At 39.7% G+C, this 20699-nt stretch overlaps 1 protein-coding gene across 1 annotated transcript in view; it reads left to right on the top strand.

Annotated features, from left to right (window-relative positions):
* The first annotated feature begins 4495 nt into the window (after window positions 1-4495).
* Window positions 4496-20699, top strand: part of MMRN1 (multimerin 1) — a 42999-nt gene continuing 26795 nt past the window's right edge. The window contains exons 1-2 of the mRNA XM_051618352.1: window positions 4496-5019; window positions 20069-20188. Of these exons, the coding sequence (XP_051474312.1) occupies window positions 4496-5019; window positions 20069-20188 (644 nt within the window). The remainder of the gene's footprint in view (window positions 5020-20068; window positions 20189-20699) is intronic.

Here is a 20699-nt window from a genome sequence, read left to right as displayed (position 1 = left end):
GTGAAATGTAGCCACTTCAAGCATGATGACATCTCTTGTATTGTGTGCTTTCAATTCTTGCTAACAAGCCATATATGTTGGTTACGAGCTGTTAACATAAAACCCAAATATGTGAATTCAGAATTACTCAGAAGCCTTCAATATACTTTTGGAGCTTATAGGGGAAACATTATGACAATAATACGAGACTTTATTGTCTGATAGAAGGGGTATTAGAGCTCTTCATATAGCTTGATGAGAATTTCCTGCATCATTGCAGGGTGACTACGGAAGTTATTTCTTCTTCCTGATCCTGATGTGCCAGTTTTCATGTCTTTAGTGTTGCCCTACCCCATTGGTTTATGGAAGATGAAAGCAAAGTTGCTTTTTCACTGGAGCAGCTCAGCCTATACCAGGAGGCAAAAGCAATGTGAAAAATTATCTCAAATACATATGTGTTTTACCTGGGTCAAAGGAAAACCAAATTCTCCCAGCAGCAAGCACCTCAGTGGAACAAAGTGCTATTTAACAACAGCTTTCTCACATAGAAACTCTAATTTTTACAGTATCATTTGTGACAATAGGTGCTAAGCAGGCATACAGACCATGGTCTGAGCAGTATTTTGCAGCTGTTGTCATAGCTGCCAGCATAGGTAGAGAAGGTTATTTGGCCTGGATAGTTTTGGGGAGCCTAATCCCTGTGGATTTGGACTACTCTGACTAAGACTGGGGACAGATTTTACTACTGGTAAACACAAGAAGTAGTGAGGATGGTAGAGAGCTGTGAGGCAGACCATACATGTGTAGCAGAGATGAGCTTATAGAAGTTATTAAATAATCTGAAGAATCAACAGTAGCTCTGCCAAAGTCCTGTACAGTTTGATGACTGCAGAAGGGAGAAAACTTGATGCTCCCTTCACAGTGCCTGGGGAGATCCAAAAGGCCTTGAAGACATTCAAGTTACTCAGTGAGAAGAGCAGGGATTTGTCTGAAGTCACAGTGTTGGGTGTGTGCCATTAGCAGATGTTAAATATGCAACTGTTTCTAAAATCCCAGCCTTTGGTCACCTTACTCAGGCTTCACTAAAGCACTTGACTTTTCTGAAGAGCCACAGCTATGACCCTGAAAAGAAACACTGTCTTTTCTTCCACAGTACCAAACAGGAATAGCTCTTTGGTGAGCTGAAAGGTAGTGCTTTTTATGTAGTGTATCTTGGCGATTTGAAAACCCCCCATAAGTGCAGTTGCATCTGCAGACTCCATTTCTGCATCCCAGGAAATGATTTTTTTTACCATCCTGGGCTCTCATGGGAGACGAGACTCTACATCCATCCTGATAAATTTGCCAATATATATATGAAAGTTAAGACTCACTGGATGAAAGAATAGGTGTACAACAGCAAGGATGAGTGTAGAATCTGGGATGGGCACCTAATATAGACTGGCAATTTAAAATCCAGATTCTGCTCCAAGGTCAATTTTAAAATTTTACAATAAAAGCCCATGAGGCCAGCCCAGCATGCAGGGATTTCAGTAACACTGATACACAACTAACACATAAAATGTGGCATGCATGGATTTATGTGTAAGGGTCTGTAAACAACATGTTGACTGGGAGTTTTGAGGGTATTTTTGAACCTATTTCTACCTAAGTTTCACCAAATGCATTTAAGTGCTTATCTTTTCCAGAAGCAGTTGGATGTGAACTAATGTTCAAATATGATCGATAATGAGCTTGGGATTCAGATCCAGCATTCATCAATCTGAAAATGGATAGCCTGAGTTTCTTATAGTCCTGAGACTGTTTTGCTAAATAAAAATAGTTTCAAACAATTTTATATTTTAATCAACAGCCCAGACATATACTAATAAAATTGTATTGACAATCAGTTTTCATTTTGGAGTATTCAGACAGGGAAATAAACACTGTTGTAATGAAATCTACCAAGCACCAAAAGCCATACTCTTTTACACTGCTATTTTCTGTGCTGGTAATCTGCAATTGCTTTTCTGACTCTAGAGGCAGAATTAACACTTAAAATGGAGTAACTCAAAGGAGAATCCAAGCTGTGATTTTTCTCTTTTAAAGCCGATTTCCATTTAAGTTGCAAATACCATCGATACTAATTTGCTCCTCATTTTGTCTTGGCACTTCTAAAAATAGGGGATGACAACTGCAAATTCAGGTAAGGATATTAATTCAAAATCTCAAATACAGAGCTCAAAGAGAGCATTGCTCATGTGAAATAGCTTATGCTAGCTTTTGTATAAGGTTGTCAGACTGTCTCCTGCCCTATGTTCAAATGGCATTTACAGTTTTCACTATGAGTAAGAAAAAGAGAGGGGAAATTACGTCTCCAAAAGGGAGCAAAACTGCATTTCTTTTCTAACATACTGCATCACAGATTCACATCTGTTTTACTTGCCCAGGCCTACAATTTACTGAGAAAATAAAAGAGAAAAATAAAATCAGAGCAAATGGAAAACTCAACCCTATAGCACATCTAAGAGCCCAGACCATCACCTGGAAACTAAAAACAAGGCACTGTTACCCAAATCTTTCAAAACAGGAACAGCCATCACAGAGACTTAAATGGACTGCAGTAAGAGCTAGTTGTTTATCCTCCATAGTTGGTTGTTTGGTTTTTAGTTGTTTTTTGTCTTGGTTTGTTTTTTTTAGGAAGTATCTTCTGAAAAGAACTGCAGGACATTTACCGGCTTTTCCATGATGTCACTGTTAAACATCAGACTTCCATGGAATGGCCATTTTGCTTCTGTTTTTCAGAAAATGTTATCCTCAAATAATATTAAGAGTGTCCAGGAGATGTTCTCTTCCCAGGTGTGCAAGGTTGCTTTCATAGATGCATTGTCCTTAGCCCTTAGTGCAGCACTTGCGTCAGTGGCTAGAGGGTTTTGGAACGGGTTGGCAACACCCTTTCAGATCGATGTCAGGTCTATTCTCTTACTGCTTTGTCCCTGCTTTAAAATTTCATGTTACATTTCTCTATGCAATTTCTTCAGCAATTACCTTTTCCCTTTATTTTCCTTTGACAAGGAACCAACTCTCCTTAGTCTCAGAGAGCTGGAGAATGGCAGTGGAGGAGGAAAGATTGCTTCTCTTCTTCTCTGACTGTAATATTCAACCTTGCAGCTACTAAGCATAATTTCATAGAGTAATATAGATTTGAAAGGACATCCAAGGATCATCTGGTCCAAAAGGCAACTCAAAGCAGGGCTTAGATCACCCTTGCTCAGGGTCTTTTCTAGTTGTGTTTTTGGTATTTCCAGGCATGGAGATCCCACAAACTCTCTGGGTAGCCTGCTCCAGTACTTGTCTACCCTTCAGGTGTAAAAATTATCTTAAATCTTTATGCCCAATATGCATCTCCCCAGATCTTCTCTGCATGTAAAGTTACCAATATTATGTTTAGGTTGCAATTAATATTTTTTTTAATAATATTAATTGTAATTAATTAATTAATTGTAAAAGTATGCAACAAAAGGAGAGTGGACTCAATGATTCAGGATCTTCCTTTCAGTCTTGTCTATGGTGGGATTCAGCTAGCAAATTAGATACATGGATTTAGAGGTTCATAAATATGGATCTGCATGTAAACTAGGTATCTAAATTCCAGCTACAGTCAATGGGGATCTAGAATGGGATTCAGTTGCCCCTATGTAACTTTTAATACAATTTGAAATGCCCTCAAGCATCCTGCCCCAGAAGGTCACGTCTTCCATAGATCATATGCCACCTCTGTCAGGCCTACATAGGTGTTTCCCTTGCCCTAGAGAATCTGAAATGAAACCAGACACCTATGGGCAGTGCTCTAGGAATAGTTTATACACATCATTGTATGGACTACAGAAATAGGACAAAGCACAAATTTCCAACAATGTCTACATTTGGATGCTTGTGGTACAGCAATGAATAGAGTGTAAACCCCTTCCTTATCATCTCCCCATTTTGGCAGTAGTGTGCTTAAACATTCAAGCAAAAAGAGAAGACAGCAAAAGTTCAGCTTTATGTCGTATACTAGTTTTGCCAACTGTTTTTTCAATAACAAAGTCACAAGCAAGATCCATCCAAAGGTCATGTGACAAGTCACTTCTGTTCTCTGCACACATACATGTGAAAGGAAAATTACCTAATAATTTCAGTTATTATCCCTCAGGATTACTTCATAGGACATATTTTTCACATTTCTATGGTGCCATTAATCTTTACCCTGTGTCTTCTGCAGAAACTTCTTTTTTCCTTCCACAAAGGCTGTCAGGCTCCCGCTCTCCAAGGGGTCACAGATTGCCCACAGAAACACCAAACATTCCACAGAAACAGGAAACCAGACTTCCTCAGTGAGCTTTGAAACACAAAAACCTGTTTCCTTTCTACAAAAATAAAACCTATCAGGGCATCCTCTGGGTAGTCTCACTGTGTGAGCAACAACTCAGGAGGAAGGAGAAGCTAGAGGATTTCTTGCTTGGAAAATAAATGTGAGATAATTTATACCAGCAGAATGAAGGAGATAATCTTCTTGCTGCTCCTATTGCACTTAGAGAGTGGCAGCATTGGATTTAAAACTCCAGAAAAGCTCTGGCCCACAGGTCAGGGTAGTGAAACCTGGACAAGTCACTCAGACTTGACTTCATCTCTGGACACAATTGTGCAGCCGCCCCATTCTGAGATCCAAGCTGCTGAAGTGAGTGCCTCACAGGGACCTCCTTTTGCATCTTCAGGCAAGACTCTGGGAATTAAAGTGACAAAAACCTCTAATCCTACAACCTCTATCCCTGCAAGCCAGTCAAATGGACACAGTAATGGTGACTCTGATGAAGATAAGATGGGAAGTTCACCTAGCAGCAAAGGGACATCTCTCCAGAACAATGCTACAGATGTCCCTCTCAAGCAAGAGGCCACTACAAGCCAGGATACAGTTACAGGGAACAGATCTCTCAAACAGTCATCCCACAGCACTGATATTACCAGCACCCAGCCGGATGCCAATCCCAAAACATCTGACTTTGAAACTACCAGGGGAAAGTAAGGAAAGTTACTTATTTTTTCTTTTCATCTATGCTTAGGAATGGTTATTTTCCTGGTCCCAGTGCAAAAATTAGCAAAAGTTCTAGAAATTTCAGTAAAATTTCTTTCTGAGATTAAAAAAGACCATCTAAAACAAGCAAGGGACCAAACCTCCAGTATTTACTCAGTCAAAGCCATACATGTGTAACAGAATAAATGCTGTAATATTTTATTCCTCAGGGCAGTTATCTCAAAACCAATGGGAAAGTCATTATCACATATGGGTGGGAAAGGTTTTTTCCTTTCTTTTTTTGTGGGTAAAAGAAATTTAAAATGTAATTTTTAATTTGGAATTTATTAAAAAGGTTGTGTTTGTAAGCTTCTCCACTAAATACAAAATACAAGCAATTATGTGAACAAAGCTTGTCTGACAATTTAAAATGCCTTATTCTGTGATAAAAACCTATGCAAGGTGGTGTTGCAGGTGAATGTGCATTCAAAACTGTATAACTGGATACGTAATAGTTATGCATAACAGCATGTCAGATTGCACTCTCTGGTTTTATAGCTCTGGAACACTCAATTATTTTCTTTTTTCCCCAAAGTCTTCAGTTCTCAATGGGGATGTTAATACTGACTTTGGAGGTGTTGCAAGGTTCACTTAATTGCTGATATATATTCAGATGCTGATAGAAATTGGAAGACACAAAGGATTAGTTGTTTCTATAGAATTTCTACAGAGTGGGCTTTCAGAATATAAATTTCTTCTTGTGATAATACTTGCCCAAGTGTTAGCATCCAAAAGGAGGACAAACTCTTTCTCTTAGATTCATACAAAAGTGAATAAATCCACCCTTAGAAATACAACTATCTTGTGGTGTGTGGTTGTGAGTTAATGTTCCTTCAACTCAAAGAAAAGATTCCTATTGACCTGAGCATCTTTTTGATCGTGCATAACTGCAATTATGTGCAAAGACCCAAAGGAAAGGAGTCTTTTGTCTTAGCCTGGTAGGGGTACCACAATAAGGAGTTGAGTTTTTCAGAGTTTTCCTGGCATAGTCCTTCAGTTGTGAATGTCATCTGTTACAACACCTTACTATAGCATTCAACAGGGTGTCTGAGTGAACCTAAATTAAAAGGGCTCTCTTTATATGTGAGAGCTGATAACTTCATTTCCATTAAAACATGCTAACCTTCGAGTCTTTAGCTTTCTCAACTTTTGTCAAGAAAAGCATTCTAGTGAAATCAGTCTTCAGAAAAACTCTTGTGAGTTGTCAGTTATTGTTTTGACCTTCTACATAAGCTATAAATAAAGAAAGCAAAAAATTAGTCTCTGGTGAACAAGGTCTCGTATCGTATTTATCACAATGGGATGTGATTGCAACTGCAGAGGCAAAATCAGCAAATCTTGTATTAGCTAGCACCTTATTTCCTGTGTGGCCAAGGACCAACCTGCTGTGCAACTTGCATAAAGGTCTTTTTTTTGTTGTTGTGGTTTTTTTTGAGTCCATTAAATAAGTTAGAGCTAAAGCTAAGACTGCATATCAAAGTTACAGGAGTGTGCAGCAGCATGAAACCCCAGCATAAACCAGAATGCTGAATCCTCTCTCTCAAACTATTGGGCTACATGGCCTCTTGTCTAGCAAGTCTACAGCTCTACAGTTCTGGCTTGATCATTTTCACACTGAGGTTCTTGTGTTGCAAGCCTTGTCTTCCTACCTCATATGAATGTTTTTACAGTCAACTAAGGTGATTTGAGCTTTTCTTCTAGTTTTGCTACTGACCTGGATGGTGGCTTAAGTAAGTCACTTCATTGTTCAGTCTCCCTTTCCCTATAAAGTAGACATGGATGAATAATAAAGTTGCTTGTGACTGGGTTTTTTTTCAGTAAAGTAATGAAAAAAATGCCAAGTAGTGTTCTCAATGCTGCTGATCACTGCTGTGAAACACCTGGAAAGCTACTGCTAGGAAACCATGCCTAAGAAGGCAGCTTTTTTATTTATTATATACAGGTGTTATTAATTTCTAGCATATGTTTACTTAAAAAAAAAAAGACATCTTTATTGCAAATAAAATTAAAGAAATGCTGTAAAAATTCCAATAAAGACATACAGCTTTCTTCAAGCTTTACTCATTTAATGCCTGAGCACAACCTCAATGAGTGAACAGCAGAGTTTACAGTTGTTAAAAGTGTACTACCTCTGAGGAAATTTGGAAGCACAATTTGCTTTTTGGTTTTATGTTGAATTCAAGTTATAAAACTCTTTAGTTATAGCCCAAGCTATATAGTTCAGTCCAAGCTGAATTTTTGAGTGACCTTGTAGGAACTGCATGACCCTCTAATCCTTTATGGCAAGCCATTGTGATAACGTATATGCAGAGATGCTGATGTTAGGAGGCTGCTTATACAGAGAACAATAGAGAGAGGTCAGGGAGAGACAAGAGGAAGGAAAACAAAACAAGAATGAGATTTAAAAAAAAAAATACATTTGCAATGAAAAAAATAGCAATACATATACTTTGTTTCAGAGTCTTCACAGCTGTCAGATTACCCACAAGTTCCAAAATGTGCCCGTTGTAGGAAATTAATTACCCAAATACCCTTTATGAAGGAGGTCATCTGCCTTACAGGCTTAATTATAAAGATTATTCCCTTGCTATCTCTACTCTAGATTGTCTGAGGACAATATTATGTACACACATCACATACATACTAGAACTAGATTAGAAAAAAGTTAATCTAGTTCATTTTATTTTTGCAAAAATTCTTTCACCTGATGAGGAGTGCAGTCAGAAGAGCTAAAGGCTCCAGATTCAAAATTTTGCTGTTAATAAGGCAAAGCCTGGCTTTGAGCCTCTCTATATCACATCCCAATACGGTATTTTAAGCGCTATATATTGAGCATACCCTTAAAAACACTAAACTCTTCCTTTTTCTTCACTGGAATGAAAATGCAATTAAATCCTGCTCTTTCACAGTGAAGTGGAACAATTTTATAGTTAACTTTAGAATAGGTACAGGAGGACACAATTTATAGATTTTGTAGCTACCTGCTCTCAGACTACTTCAGAAGAGTGGTTTCTCTGAGGAGGTATCCCCTCTTCTGGAAAAGCCTGCACCCAAGCTTTCAGAAGGCGAGGAAACCATAGAAATAAAATCTGGAATGGCTTGAGCTGAGGAAAAATTCCTCTCTTCGCTCCTAGTAGTGAACTTGACTTAAGCTCAGAAATGTAAGGCCTGTGTATCTAAAAAAATAACCAAAAGAGAACAAAACCAACCAAACAAAACCAATCAAAAAAAAAATAATTCTACCTGTCTCCAAATTTTCGTTTCTAATTTCCAAATTAGAGATGTGCTTCTGAGAGCCAAGCAACAGAGGGAGAGTTTTTCCAAATTAAATGTGAGCACCAATTTGGTATGAAAGAAAATTGATTATACATTCTTTTCAATTGAGTTCATGTGAGATACATCTGTTTTAGCCTGTGGAGGGAGAAAATTGTAGTATTTCGTGGTATGAAGCAGCTTAAATAACAGTGGTGCTATGGAGCAAATCTGAGGCTGAGCCCTGAGACTAGCACACTCATCCTTCCATTCTGAATCTAATTTTATTAATTATTATTCAAGGCAGCTCCTGAATATGAGACATTCATTCAGGCTGTAAATTAACCACACTATCTCCATATTGTTGGATGGCTCTACATTACTCTTTTCTCTTAGTATGTGTATATTACACATTTTTTAATTATTGTGAATCCACTGAGGGTCTTCATAGACTTTCCCCACCGTTACCTTGGGTAGTGTTGAGGTGACATTATTTTATTACAAAGCACAGAAAGGTTTAATGAAGTCAGCACCAGGGAGAGATTTGCCTAGTTGCCACATGTGGTAGGAGTGCTGAAATATTTCATTTTCATGACCAGAAATCTGCATTTCTCCCTGGAAATTACTTTTGCCTTTATCAGCTTGGTAGAGTTTCTAGTGTAATGACAAATTAAAAAGAATGGTTAAGCTCAGCATATGGTTCAAATACACAAGACATGTAGAAACCTGATTTAATTGCCTTGTAAATGCAATGTTCACAGACTCTTCTGATCATGTCACTTTTTTGTGGAGCAGATGGGACAATTCTTGAATTGATTTATTAAGACATTGCATCACTGTGCATTTACAATAAATGAAATCACACATGGCTTAGGTTTCTGCCTCACTTTTATATCCACTGCGACCTGCAAGGAGCAACCTCTTACACTGGTACATAGGTTGCCTTGGTGGCCAAGCGTCAGAGGATGTTTGACAAGCAGTGCTTGCTTTGGCCTCACAATGTTGTATTCAAGCCATGGCCTTTGCAATGAGCCCCTCTTCTCCAGTAGCCCCTTGAATATACTTCTGATGCTTGGCTGTAAACCCACAATCTAATTTTCTTACACATGCTCAATGCAGTGTTATTCCCACTGCAAGCCTAAAGACCAAAGCAAATTGTTCATCCAAGTGCTGGAATTCACTAATTAATTGCTATTTCAGAATAAATGGGGCAATGGACATCATTATGCAGTTCCATAATGATACACATAACATGGTACCAAGAAACCATAACCATGCAAAGATAATTTTAACACAAGTATTTAGAGATTAGTGCTGTCTTCTGCTGCGCACAGAAGTAAAACAGTTAATGGTGACTGAGGCTGCTGGTGTGATGTAGCAAAACACATTAAGGCACTGTGCAGATCAGGTACTACTACACACTGTGCAGCAGTTCTGATGTAGGGCAAGAGTTGCACCAGGTCTGTGCGATTCATAAAATTTTTGTTTACCTCAGTGCTATCATACCCATGCACTGATGAAATCTTCTCCACTGTTGATGTCCCACGCACAGAAAGAATTACAGGATCTGTTTGATCCAATGTAGTTGCCACTTTTCAAGCAGTTCTGCTTCCTGAGTGGGAAGGAGTCATTGCAGAAGATGGTTTACCCAGCTTGCACTGCCTCCCAGAGATAGCCTGTAAGATGTTTCGTCTTTCAGGCAGAGAAGAAATGGTAAACATATATCCATACAACTCTGAAGTGTAGGTGATGAAATAAGAATTTGAGAAAACTAGACACAATTCAGGAATGAACAAAGACCAAAGTTTCAGTTTTCTGAGACAGCCTTTCAGCAATGATGGCAAGGCAGAGCCATGACAGACTGCTTTCAGTAGCACAGGAAACATAGCACTGGGAAGAAAAAAAGTTCCGTCTCCACCCAGGATGCTTTTGAGACACTCACAAGGTGCTTAAAAAGACAAAAATCCCCACCATATACTTCTATTAGCTTCCTCAGATTCTGGTTATAGTTTTTCTCTGATCAAATTCAGATAAGGCACTACTATACAGATTACTTCTGAAATATGTTGATGAATATAATAAAGGTTTCCATTCATTTCATTATCCTAGCTATTGCATTAACATTCACTTTTATCTTTGCTCTTGCTCTGTGTTTCATCTGCTATGGGAGAAGTGAGGATTAGGAACAGACTGTTTTCCAACCCTACTAATGTCTCTCCACTGCACTGCACAGATTAGGATTACTGGAACAAACCGGACACAAATTAGGATTTACCTCTCAGGCACTGCAAACATTTGACTCATTTGCAGCATTACATTTAAAGTACATCAGAAACATCTGCTCAAGTCTTGACAGAAAATATGCATTCTTACAAATCAGAATGTAATCGCCATTTTAGAAAACTGACACTAATTCCTAGAATAGACATGGCAAGGAAAAGAACAGCAGCAAGGTGTCCCCACATGTTTTAGAAAGCCATTATCTCTGTGGCAAATTAAAGAATGGAAGTGTTTCAAAAAACCATTTTTCTGTCAAATCCTTAGGCATCTGTTCTGTACTACATTCCTGTTAAGTAACACCATAGGTCATGAGGAAAATCCTGGGGAAAAAAAATCACCTTGAATTTAATGGACTTCAGCTCAGATCCTTTTTTGTTCAAGGGCCCCCCAAGAAATCAATCAGTGACAGCATAAAGACACAGGTCTGCACTAGAAAGTGGCAAATGAGGTACAAAGCAACTGGCAAGGCATTTAGCCATTTCATGAAGCTAAATAAGGAAAGAGAAGCTGTCCAAAACAACACTGTAGACAGATTAAAGAACAACTTTCACCCCTAGAATTGAGATGGATCTTCTTTCTTAATATTTTCATTTTGCCACTTATAAAGGCTTTTTTTTTTTTTTTAATGTGTTCTCAATGTGCAGAAGCCATTACCAGTGAAAACCAGTTCCACTGAAGGTCATCAGAGAAGCAGTGACAGTAAACTAGACCAGAGCTAGCTTAATGAATTTCATACTCTGGGTCAATTAGATGATGTAAAATAAGTTTATATTCCAGAGAGAAAAATGTAGAATTAAGATCCTGACTGATTTTCAAAGCAGATTAATGGTTATCTTCTGAAAAGTCTAACTTCCATATTTGGGAAAGTTTTATTATTTTGAAGGACTCCAAACAGAGAAAGGGAGAGAAGGTCTGGAAGAGCTGCTCTGGTTCACAACAGGACAACTTCTTTAATGCTATAATAGATCAGCAAAGCAGTAGATAAGTGGAAATAGTGAATTAATTTTTTGCAGCACAAGGTAGGACACACTATCGGTCAAAACAGTAAATCAAAACTTGGATGAGGCAAAGAGGCTGCTCACAGTCCAGGGCTTCAACACTGCACATACAACAAAAGGAAATGAAAGATGAGACTAGAAATTGTGTTTTGTAATAGGCAGGACAAAATGTCAGGACCCTGAATCCTGAAAAAAAAACATGAAACCATTGGTATGGTTCCCCCCACCTGATACTTCAGTGTCAACAAGTCAGCTGTTTTTCAGGCTTAAAAACATATGCTATAACACATTTTACCACTACATACTGTATTATATGGCATATCAAATGCACTTGTCAGAAGTTGTCCAGATTTTGCATTTCAATCAGCATGTAAAGCAGATTTCCCAATTTGATTTGTTATAGCCAGTCCCTGGTAAGTACTGAATTTTTACTGCAGCTGTGGCTAGTAGATTCATACATTTCAAAACAAAGGAGGCTGGGCAGTGAACCTAAAAATATTAAACAATTTTGATTTAAGTTTATAATTTGTTTGAACTAGAATTTCTAATTTCAGAATATGTCTGATGTTCATATAAAGGTATAGAATTTATGACTAGTATCAAAAAGGTGAGAGGCCTCTGTAGTTACCTAGTTGACTTGAAAGAAAGTTGCTAAAACTAAAACCTGGAGTCTCATGCAATAGCAAAAAAAAAACAACAACAACATTCAGGGTTCTTTCTATCCCTTTAATGAGTGCTTACATGATGTCAGTCAACATTCTCTCTCATCACCCAAACTTGGCAGGATGTTTAAAGCAAACTGAAAATATATCACAGTGATGTACTTTTATATAACCTAAATTCAGGATCTGTACCTGTCTCTATATGTTTTTATATATTAATGCACTTAACCTACTGTATTCAGAAGAAAAATCCTATCACCCAGGGGAGTTATATACATAAGTGAAGATCACAGTTTCATGGAACTATAGGATCTATCAGGTTGGAAGGAACCTCGAGAGGTCTCTAGTCCAACCTCCTGCCCACAGCTGGGCCAGGTATGAGATGAGACCAGGTTGCTTGGGGCTTGATCCACACTCTGAGCTCGTGATTGCTCACTTCCCCTGAGCTCTGCTCCAGAGCCTAAGTGTCCTCACGGGGAACAAGTTTATAACATACAGTCTAAACCTTTCTTGTTTCAATTTGGGCCTGTTGACTCTCGTTCTCCTGCCATATACTGCTGGGAAGAGCCTAGATCCAGCTTCTCAACAGCTTTCCTGTAGGGGCTGGGGTGGCTGCTGCTAGGTACCCTCAAAGCCCTCCCTTTCCCAACCTGAACAAGCCCCATTCTCTCAGCTTCTCCTTGCAAGGCATCCACTGGCTCCAGAAGCTTGTAGAATCTCTCTCTATCCTCTTTGCCGAGATGTAAAGAACAATACCAAATGAACACAGGTGTAGAAATGAGGTTAGTATTTCATAAACTATTCTGTGAAACACCAATACGCTGCATACAATGTGAATGAGGCACAACCACCAAGCCAAGCACAGACTTTAGCGATGGCTACAGCTCTGGGTCCTTTTGTATTCCTTCAGCAACACAATAATCTCGTTTTCATGATTCAGTGATGTTCTGCTGGACTGATTCAATAGCATTTCTATTAAAAGCCAGGTAATCTAATTTATTCACTGATAAAAAGAACTAATTTTCAGATATAATATGAAAGGGGCAGAACAAAATCTACACCCCTTGTGGCCCTGCTGCCACTGGTGTTCCTGTTGTGTGGCTTTAGGACCATTTACAAGCATCTGATCTTAAAAGCAAGTGGAAGCAGTCTGTACAGGTATACCTGGTACTCTGTAGCTGCCAGTTTTTGTGAGGGTCCATTTGGGTTTTTCTTGGCAATGCACCTAAATAACATTTTACCATGGAAATGTGCCATGGAAGGGCAGACACATAAAACTTCCACTAACTCTCTCACACTAAGGAAATTTTATTTATTTATTTTTTTGGTGTCAGTGTAAATTGTGCTTTGCTTTTCAGCAACGTGGGGTACCACAGCTTCAGGAGGACCAGTTCAAAGCCTGCTGAAGTTAAATGGAAACGTTTCCATTGGCTGTGGCCATACTCAGGAGAGTCCTGTTACAGAATCATAGAATCGTTTTGGTTGGAAAAGACCTTTAAGATCATGTAGTCCAACTGCTAACCTAGCACTGCCAAGTCCACCACGATGGGCCCGATAGGTTCACCAACGCACAGTCCCCGGGAACTCGGCAAAAGGCGGCGGGACACGCCCTGACAGCTGGTGCCGCTGAGCGGTACCGCACCCGCACTTACACGCCCGCAGCACCCGCCGAGCCCGGCTCCCTCAGCAGGAGTGGGCCGGCCGGCGGTGGCGGACAGACAGACAGACATCCGGGTGGCGGGCGGACAGACCGAGCGCTCACACGGCCCCAGGAGCCTCCCCCGCCAGCCGCAGCTTTCCCGGCTCTGCGGGCAGCGGCCGCCACCTGCCGGCCCCGCCAGCCCGCGCCTCGCAGGGGCGCGCACACACATGGACACGCCGTGGTCCTAAGGTAGCGTTAGCTGCTGAGAGTGAGTCGGCTGAACACAGGGAAACAGCACAGCAATCTGCTTTACTCTCTCAGAAATAAGCTGCCTTTCCCCCCCCCGCCCCGAGAAACACACGTGTTATTGGTGCAAAGTCGTGTAACAGGGCACTGGGCTTGTTGCCACGGGTGGCACAGCGCGGGCAGTCAGTCCTTAATTGCCATCGCCCCAAAACTGCTTCTGTTTCACAGTTGGCTCCAGGCTGCCTCCTTTCTGGTTTTGGGCCAGTTGTGGCAATGAGGAAATGCTTCATGAAATGTTTTCTCTGTGGAAAAAGACACAGGAATGGTATAAGCAGAAAGAAGACAACTTTTCAGAGAGGGTATTAGCACAAGATCTGAATAAGCTGTACAAGAGATGTAAAATACCAAAAGCTAAAGATAGGCTTAAAGGCACCATCTGGATCCCAGTAGTGCCCTGCTGGTTACAGGTGCTTATCTCCAGCCACTTGGGCAGGCTCCGTGGCCCATTAGCTACTTAGGTCTTTGAATCCGCAGTGCCCATAAATCCCAGAGGACTGAGGCCTGCCAAGGCTGTGGTGTAGACATGCTTATTGGTTGCAAAAGAAGCAAACACTGCTCTTGGTACAATCCCCTGCTTCTCAGATACGATCGAACTGCTTTTGCTGCTGCAAGTATCATAAGCAAAGAGGCTATTTCAAAGGCCTGAGAACTGGGAGGTGTTCTCCCACATCTTGCTACCAATGAGTTTTCTGGGCCAATACATGCAAGAGGAGGATGAAATCTGTCACATGGGCTTTATGCCAGTTGGGGACTTACACCACTCTCCCCAGGCTGGATTTCTGTTGTATGTTGCGAGGATTTTGTTTTGTTTTTTAAATACAGCTTTCCTGATTGAAATCAGGCTCAATGCAGCTCTCAACAAAATCTGCATGTTAGAAGCCTGTGTTGTTGATCTGGAATATATTATTCCAAGGAGGCTAGAGAGGATTTTCAGGTTTAAAGTCCTGTTATGCAAATCAGTTGCCTTCTGTTTTGCCTTTGCATTAATACAGCCTGTCATAGTTCTTTTGCCGCGCTTCATCTTCTATTTCCAAATCTACATTTTTTCAGACAATTTGATTTCAAAATTGTATTTACATTCTTAACATCTCTTAATGAGCTTATTTCATTGGTAGCATAAACCTAATTATGAGTCACACCAGGGGCTCTTTTGCTGTGAGTATTTCCTCCAATTTAGCCTGATCAAAGATTGCTGGGCCATGTGAGAACCACAGCTTCAAGACATCGCACTCATGTAGTTTAAGAATGAGTTAAATATTTTAAATAGAAACAATTTGCTCGAGTTGAGTTACATTCATGGCAGAGACCAGAATCTGAGTTCAGACCATCTTGAGAAACTATGAGCAGCCCTTAACTGATCCATTTGGAATGTATTGTACCATTTTTTCCTTTGGAGGGCATCTCCAAATGGGCAAGTTCCAATAGCTATTACCTTGAATCTACCCACCCTCACTAATAATGGTAATTAGTGAATTTACATTATGAATTTCTAAAAGTAGATTGCTTTTTTACACTGGACTCTTTGTGTTCAGGGATTTCATGTATTTTAGAACTGGTTTTTATGCCTGTTTTCATTGCTTTATTTTTTCATTGATCTCACTTGCTCAGATGTAAAATGGAATCCAATTACCAAAAATTATACCCCAACCGTACGCACTGCAGAAAATGTCATCAGTGACAACACAGCTCTTTGTCTTCTGTTTAATCCATTTCTCTGGTGAGCTGTCAGGTCTGTGTACAAAGGTATAGCGCAGGCTAGGGAACCGCCAGCTCAAGTCCCAGCCTCACCACTGGCTCATTGTAGCCCAGATTTTAAAATCTGGGTGCTTCATTTGCAGAGGCAGTAAGTATAGCACCCAGCTGCCCAAGGTGTTAGCTCTCAGTTCCAGACTTTCTAGACAGCTTATGTGCAACAGTAAGAGAGGTGTGGTGCTACATAACAGATTGAGGTGTTGTTCTCACTTCAGATGTCTTCTGATCAGTCTTTATATGCCATCAGTTGATTGCTGAGAGTTATGGAGGAATTTAGATATTTATGTTCTCTATAAGGAGTTTAAATCATAAGCAAGCCACCATTCTTAATTAGAGCTCCTCCTGAATAGGTGACTGTCACTTCACTGTCACTTTCCACATCTGTTAAGAAATGTTTAGTACCCCATTCATATGCTGAAGAACTTTGTTTGTTTGTTTGGGTTGTGTTTTTAACCTCATCTTTGTGCTGCACTTCGGAGAAAAACTGATTTTTTTAATATTGGGTACGAATATACAGAACCCTGACTACAGCTGTGTAGTGCTAAAGGAGCTCGGTGATAGTGCCCTGGGCAATGTAACAACCCTTAATTGTCCTAACCAATTTCACCTGAAACCTCCACCCACACTCACGTGCAAGGGGCTTCATTGAAGTTCAGACTCGAGCATGTTCTCCTTATAAAGGTGCTTGTCTGTAGTAGTCCTCTTAGAGCTGACTTGTAGCCTGTTTTCTGCCTGATGCTTGCTGGGCTGTGAGTTGAGATGTTCCTGTCCTGCTGCTGTTTGCCTGTCCTTGGTGCTACAGTACTGCATGCTGCTGTTGAGGTCAGTGCCTGGCTTGTGTAGTTTCATGCACACACACTTCAACTTTCTGTTAGGGAGAAGCCCTGCTCTTCTAACTCCCTGATGCTCAGCAAGGAGGTCCTATGGAAGAGCTGTATTTCTGGTCATGCTTGTGAGGGAGCTAGATGCCTTGCCATGTCCTGCTCCTGCTGAACACTTGGCAAGAGGGGATGCATATCCTCCCTTGCTGCTACAGAGGTGTGCTGGAAGGGGTGGAGTTACAAGCTGTCTTTCTGGCTGTTGGCAATGTTTAAATACGAATCTTGTTATTATTTAGTAACTACCACTAGTGTTTGTGTGATATAGGAGACTGTAAAGGATGCCAGCCAGAGGTGTGATGTAAATAACTTCGTGTTCCCTCTGCAACTCAAAAGACTTATGTTTCCTTTTGGTTCTGCTAATTTTATCTGTCTCAAACTTGCATGGGGTTGCTCCTGGCTTACACAGAGGTAGTGAGAAGGGTACCTAATATTTCAGTTTATGCTTGAGAGCTGCATTTACGTTTTAACAAATATTTATTCATGGGCTGTATTCTATACACAGATGAAAAGCTATAGCTAGAGGAGACAGAGCATTAAAGAAGCATTGAAGAAAAGCACAGCTTTTTTTCCTTTTTATACCCAATTAAAAAGAAATATTATCTTAATGAAAACTGTCAAGGAAGTGGAGACTGAGATCAAAGAAACTCAATAAAAATCCATTTTATATGAAACACATTATTCATCAATTAATTCATGTTGTGTGAGGGAGCACCACAAAATGATACTGATAGCAGAAATACTGTGAGGTTCAGCTTGTTGGCCTTACTTAGCATTTTACTTCGTAGCTTATCCTGCTGTTTTCTCAGAATTTGTTTTCCAAGTAAAACACTACTGAATTTAATGCAAGTTCACTGGTAGGATCTCAGCAGACAAAAGTAATCACTTAAGGATAAATGCTGATGCTGTATGGTGTTTTTTGCTGCTGTTCTTAATTGAAACACTAAATCTTTGCTAATGCCAGTTAAGTAAATGGAACTAATCTGGTCTTCACTCTATTTTGAATTCCACTGCAAGAAGCCTATAGCAAGATACTGATGTCAGGGCGAGCTGGGTAATATACATACATATTTCCTTGCTGGATTATGAAACACTAACAGAACTACTACAGCTGGAAGTGAAGGTTAGCAGCAGAAATGACCCAGGAAGATGAGCTTTAAGTTTTCATTTGCACATACTGGTATGAAAGTACTTGCAAGTTCACTGGCCCTACAACTGAAACAATGCCTTGTTGCTAACTTGCCAAGTCAAAAAGTAAATATGTTTCAGCATAGGAAAGGGAATAATGCATAACCTTGAGAAAGGCTGTGCTAAGTTAGAGGAGGGGTAAAAAAAAAAAAAAAAAAATCACTGCTAGACCAAACAGACATTTGTTCCTCCAGCAGAAATGCAATAATACCTCTTCAGGATGCTTTCCAAGGTTATAGATAAAATTTTATGTTTTAAAAAAACCCAAACCAACAAGACCCTAATGACATCTTCTTTCATTGAATCATTCAACTGCTTTTTCAAATCCATTTTGACTTCCCAAACTTCCACATCTGGCACAGTCTATATTTGGGGAAACACCACCCAGCCCCCTCCCTTTTTTTTTTTTTTTTTTTCCCCTTTAGGTTTAACTGCTTTGGTTGGATGCCTCTGTCATAACAAGACTAACTGAATAATGAAGACCCAAACTTCCAATCCCTCCTGCTCCTTGTACCTTTCTTTTCACCTCTTTTTAAGAGCTAGGAACTAACCTGAATTCTGTGTTCACACTTCAGGCTAATCATAAACTCATGGATGGCAATAAACAGTTGATGTACTGAAACAGTGGTGTTTTCTGATTGTTCTCTAGTCCTTCTCTAATAAGTTAGTGTATTTGATTCACTAATTTAGTTAATGCACAGGACTATATTGGCATATTCAAAGAGCTAACCACAATGACTCCAAGGTCTTTTTCCTGGTGCTAGTTAATTTAGCTGGTCATACTGTCTGTATATGGCTGTCTTTATTTGTGCCTGACTCTGCATTGTGAGACCCTTTTCTGACACTTAATTGGTTGGAAATTCAGTACCATGAGATTTATGCAATTCTTCAAGATCAGTTTCAGGTTTACTACGCATAATGATTTTGTTTAGCTTTGTATAACTGTCAGCTCCATATTCACCTACTTTCCCCTGCGTTAATGGATATAATTTCTATTACAGATTCATGTGGGATTCTGCTGCTGAACTATTTCTTGAAAAAACAGACCAGTTTTTCACTTCTCTGATTTAATACCTTATCAATCTACAACAGGATCTGTTCTCCTACTGTGTGACAGAGTCCTTTCCCTGCACCCCCTCCAGTAGTTTTTGGTGAACAACCTTGCCAAAAGCCTCTAAAAATCACCCCTTTATCTACCTGATTATGATTGAAAGAATGTCAGCAGATTTATCGTCAGTGATTTCCATCTACAAATCTGTTCCAAGCTGTTATTCAGTTTATAATTTCTACTTCATTCTATTTCTTCTGTAGCTTTTACCAAGTCACCTGGATTTAACAGTTTGTGGTTTCTTGCAACCTCCTTAGAAGATTTTTTTAAAAAAATCACACCTGGCCTTGCACTTGCCAGCTCCTATGTTCTGTACTGCAGTGATCAAGAGTTTAATAATTTCATATGTGATTTCCTTCTCTGAGTGGGGAGCCAGTAGCACAGGCAAGCATAGAGCTATGGCACATTATTGTTGTGTGTGGCTTTGACCTCAATGTGCACTGCAAACTATGGTCTATTTGCGCTCAGAATATTGCTAGGGAAAGAACAGGAAGAGTAGAAATCTCTGTCCATAAAGTGGAAGATAAGGGTGGGTAAAAACTTTAAGAAACAATCCTTTTAATTCTGGATAAATAGTTTCTATAATCTGAAATATAGGTGTATTTTAAGACCTGTCATTACTGCAGTCTAGAAGAGCTGCTTTGTACTTGGTGCTCCACAAACTTTTACAAAGAAGAATTTAGATTTGCAATATAAATATATGTAGAGATGAAGAAATTCTTGTCTTCTTTCCTTGTTAATGAAGAGCTGAACCACAAAGACTAATTGCCCAACACTACACTGGCAGTCTGAGAGAAACCAAACTTAATTTTTCTAACTTATCCTACCCCTAAACTATAGGTCTCACTTTCCCCTATAAGTGTCATATATCACCATATTGTGGAAAATGTTATTTGTATTTTTAATTGTATTAACCTTCTGTCTCTTGCAGAAACTGGTGTGCTTATGTCCATACCAGACTCTTACCTACAGTGGTAGTCGACAACCTGGAAACCTTCTCATCAGGCAGAGCGAAGCCTTGCACTTGGCATATTGGATCCTGTGCTCAGAGGTGTGTAGAACTAGGAAGAAAGAGTACTTGGAAGTACTTTAATTATCACCAGCTGCATAATTAATACAAGCATGGCTTTAGAAATTAAAATGAAAACAGGTGAGAGGAGATTAGCGTGTTTCCAGGCCTCATAACATGTTCCTGTAGCAAGTGTTAAAGCTCATGACTTGACATTCCTTCTTCACTCTTAGAATCTTCTAATCAGTTCAAAGTCTCCAGGTAAGCCCACTGCCTGCTCCTCTCTTCTGGAGTACTGCAAGTAAAGGTACACATGTACAAAGCTTTAAAGCACATGTGGAGTAGAATATCCCTTCTGTGCTGTTTTTGAAGTTTATGCTTTGTTGGAGCAAAAGGCTTCACCAGAGAGGCATAAATATTTTTATTATATCTCTGCTGGGTGCTTGTTTCTGGCACAGGTTTGGTCAGGCAGTGAACCTAGAAAAGTAATTGTCATGGATGCAACTTGTAAATAACAACTCTGTTAAACGTATTCAGATTGTCCTTTGTGCTT

The sequence above is a fragment of the Apus apus genome, chromosome 4 (assembly GCF_020740795.1).
Source record: "Apus apus isolate bApuApu2 chromosome 4, bApuApu2.pri.cur, whole genome shotgun sequence".
Lineage (NCBI taxonomy): Eukaryota > Metazoa > Chordata > Aves > Apodiformes > Apodidae > Apus > Apus apus.
The sequence above is the reverse complement of the archived record's forward strand: the minus strand, read 5'-3'. Positions and strand labels throughout refer to the sequence as shown.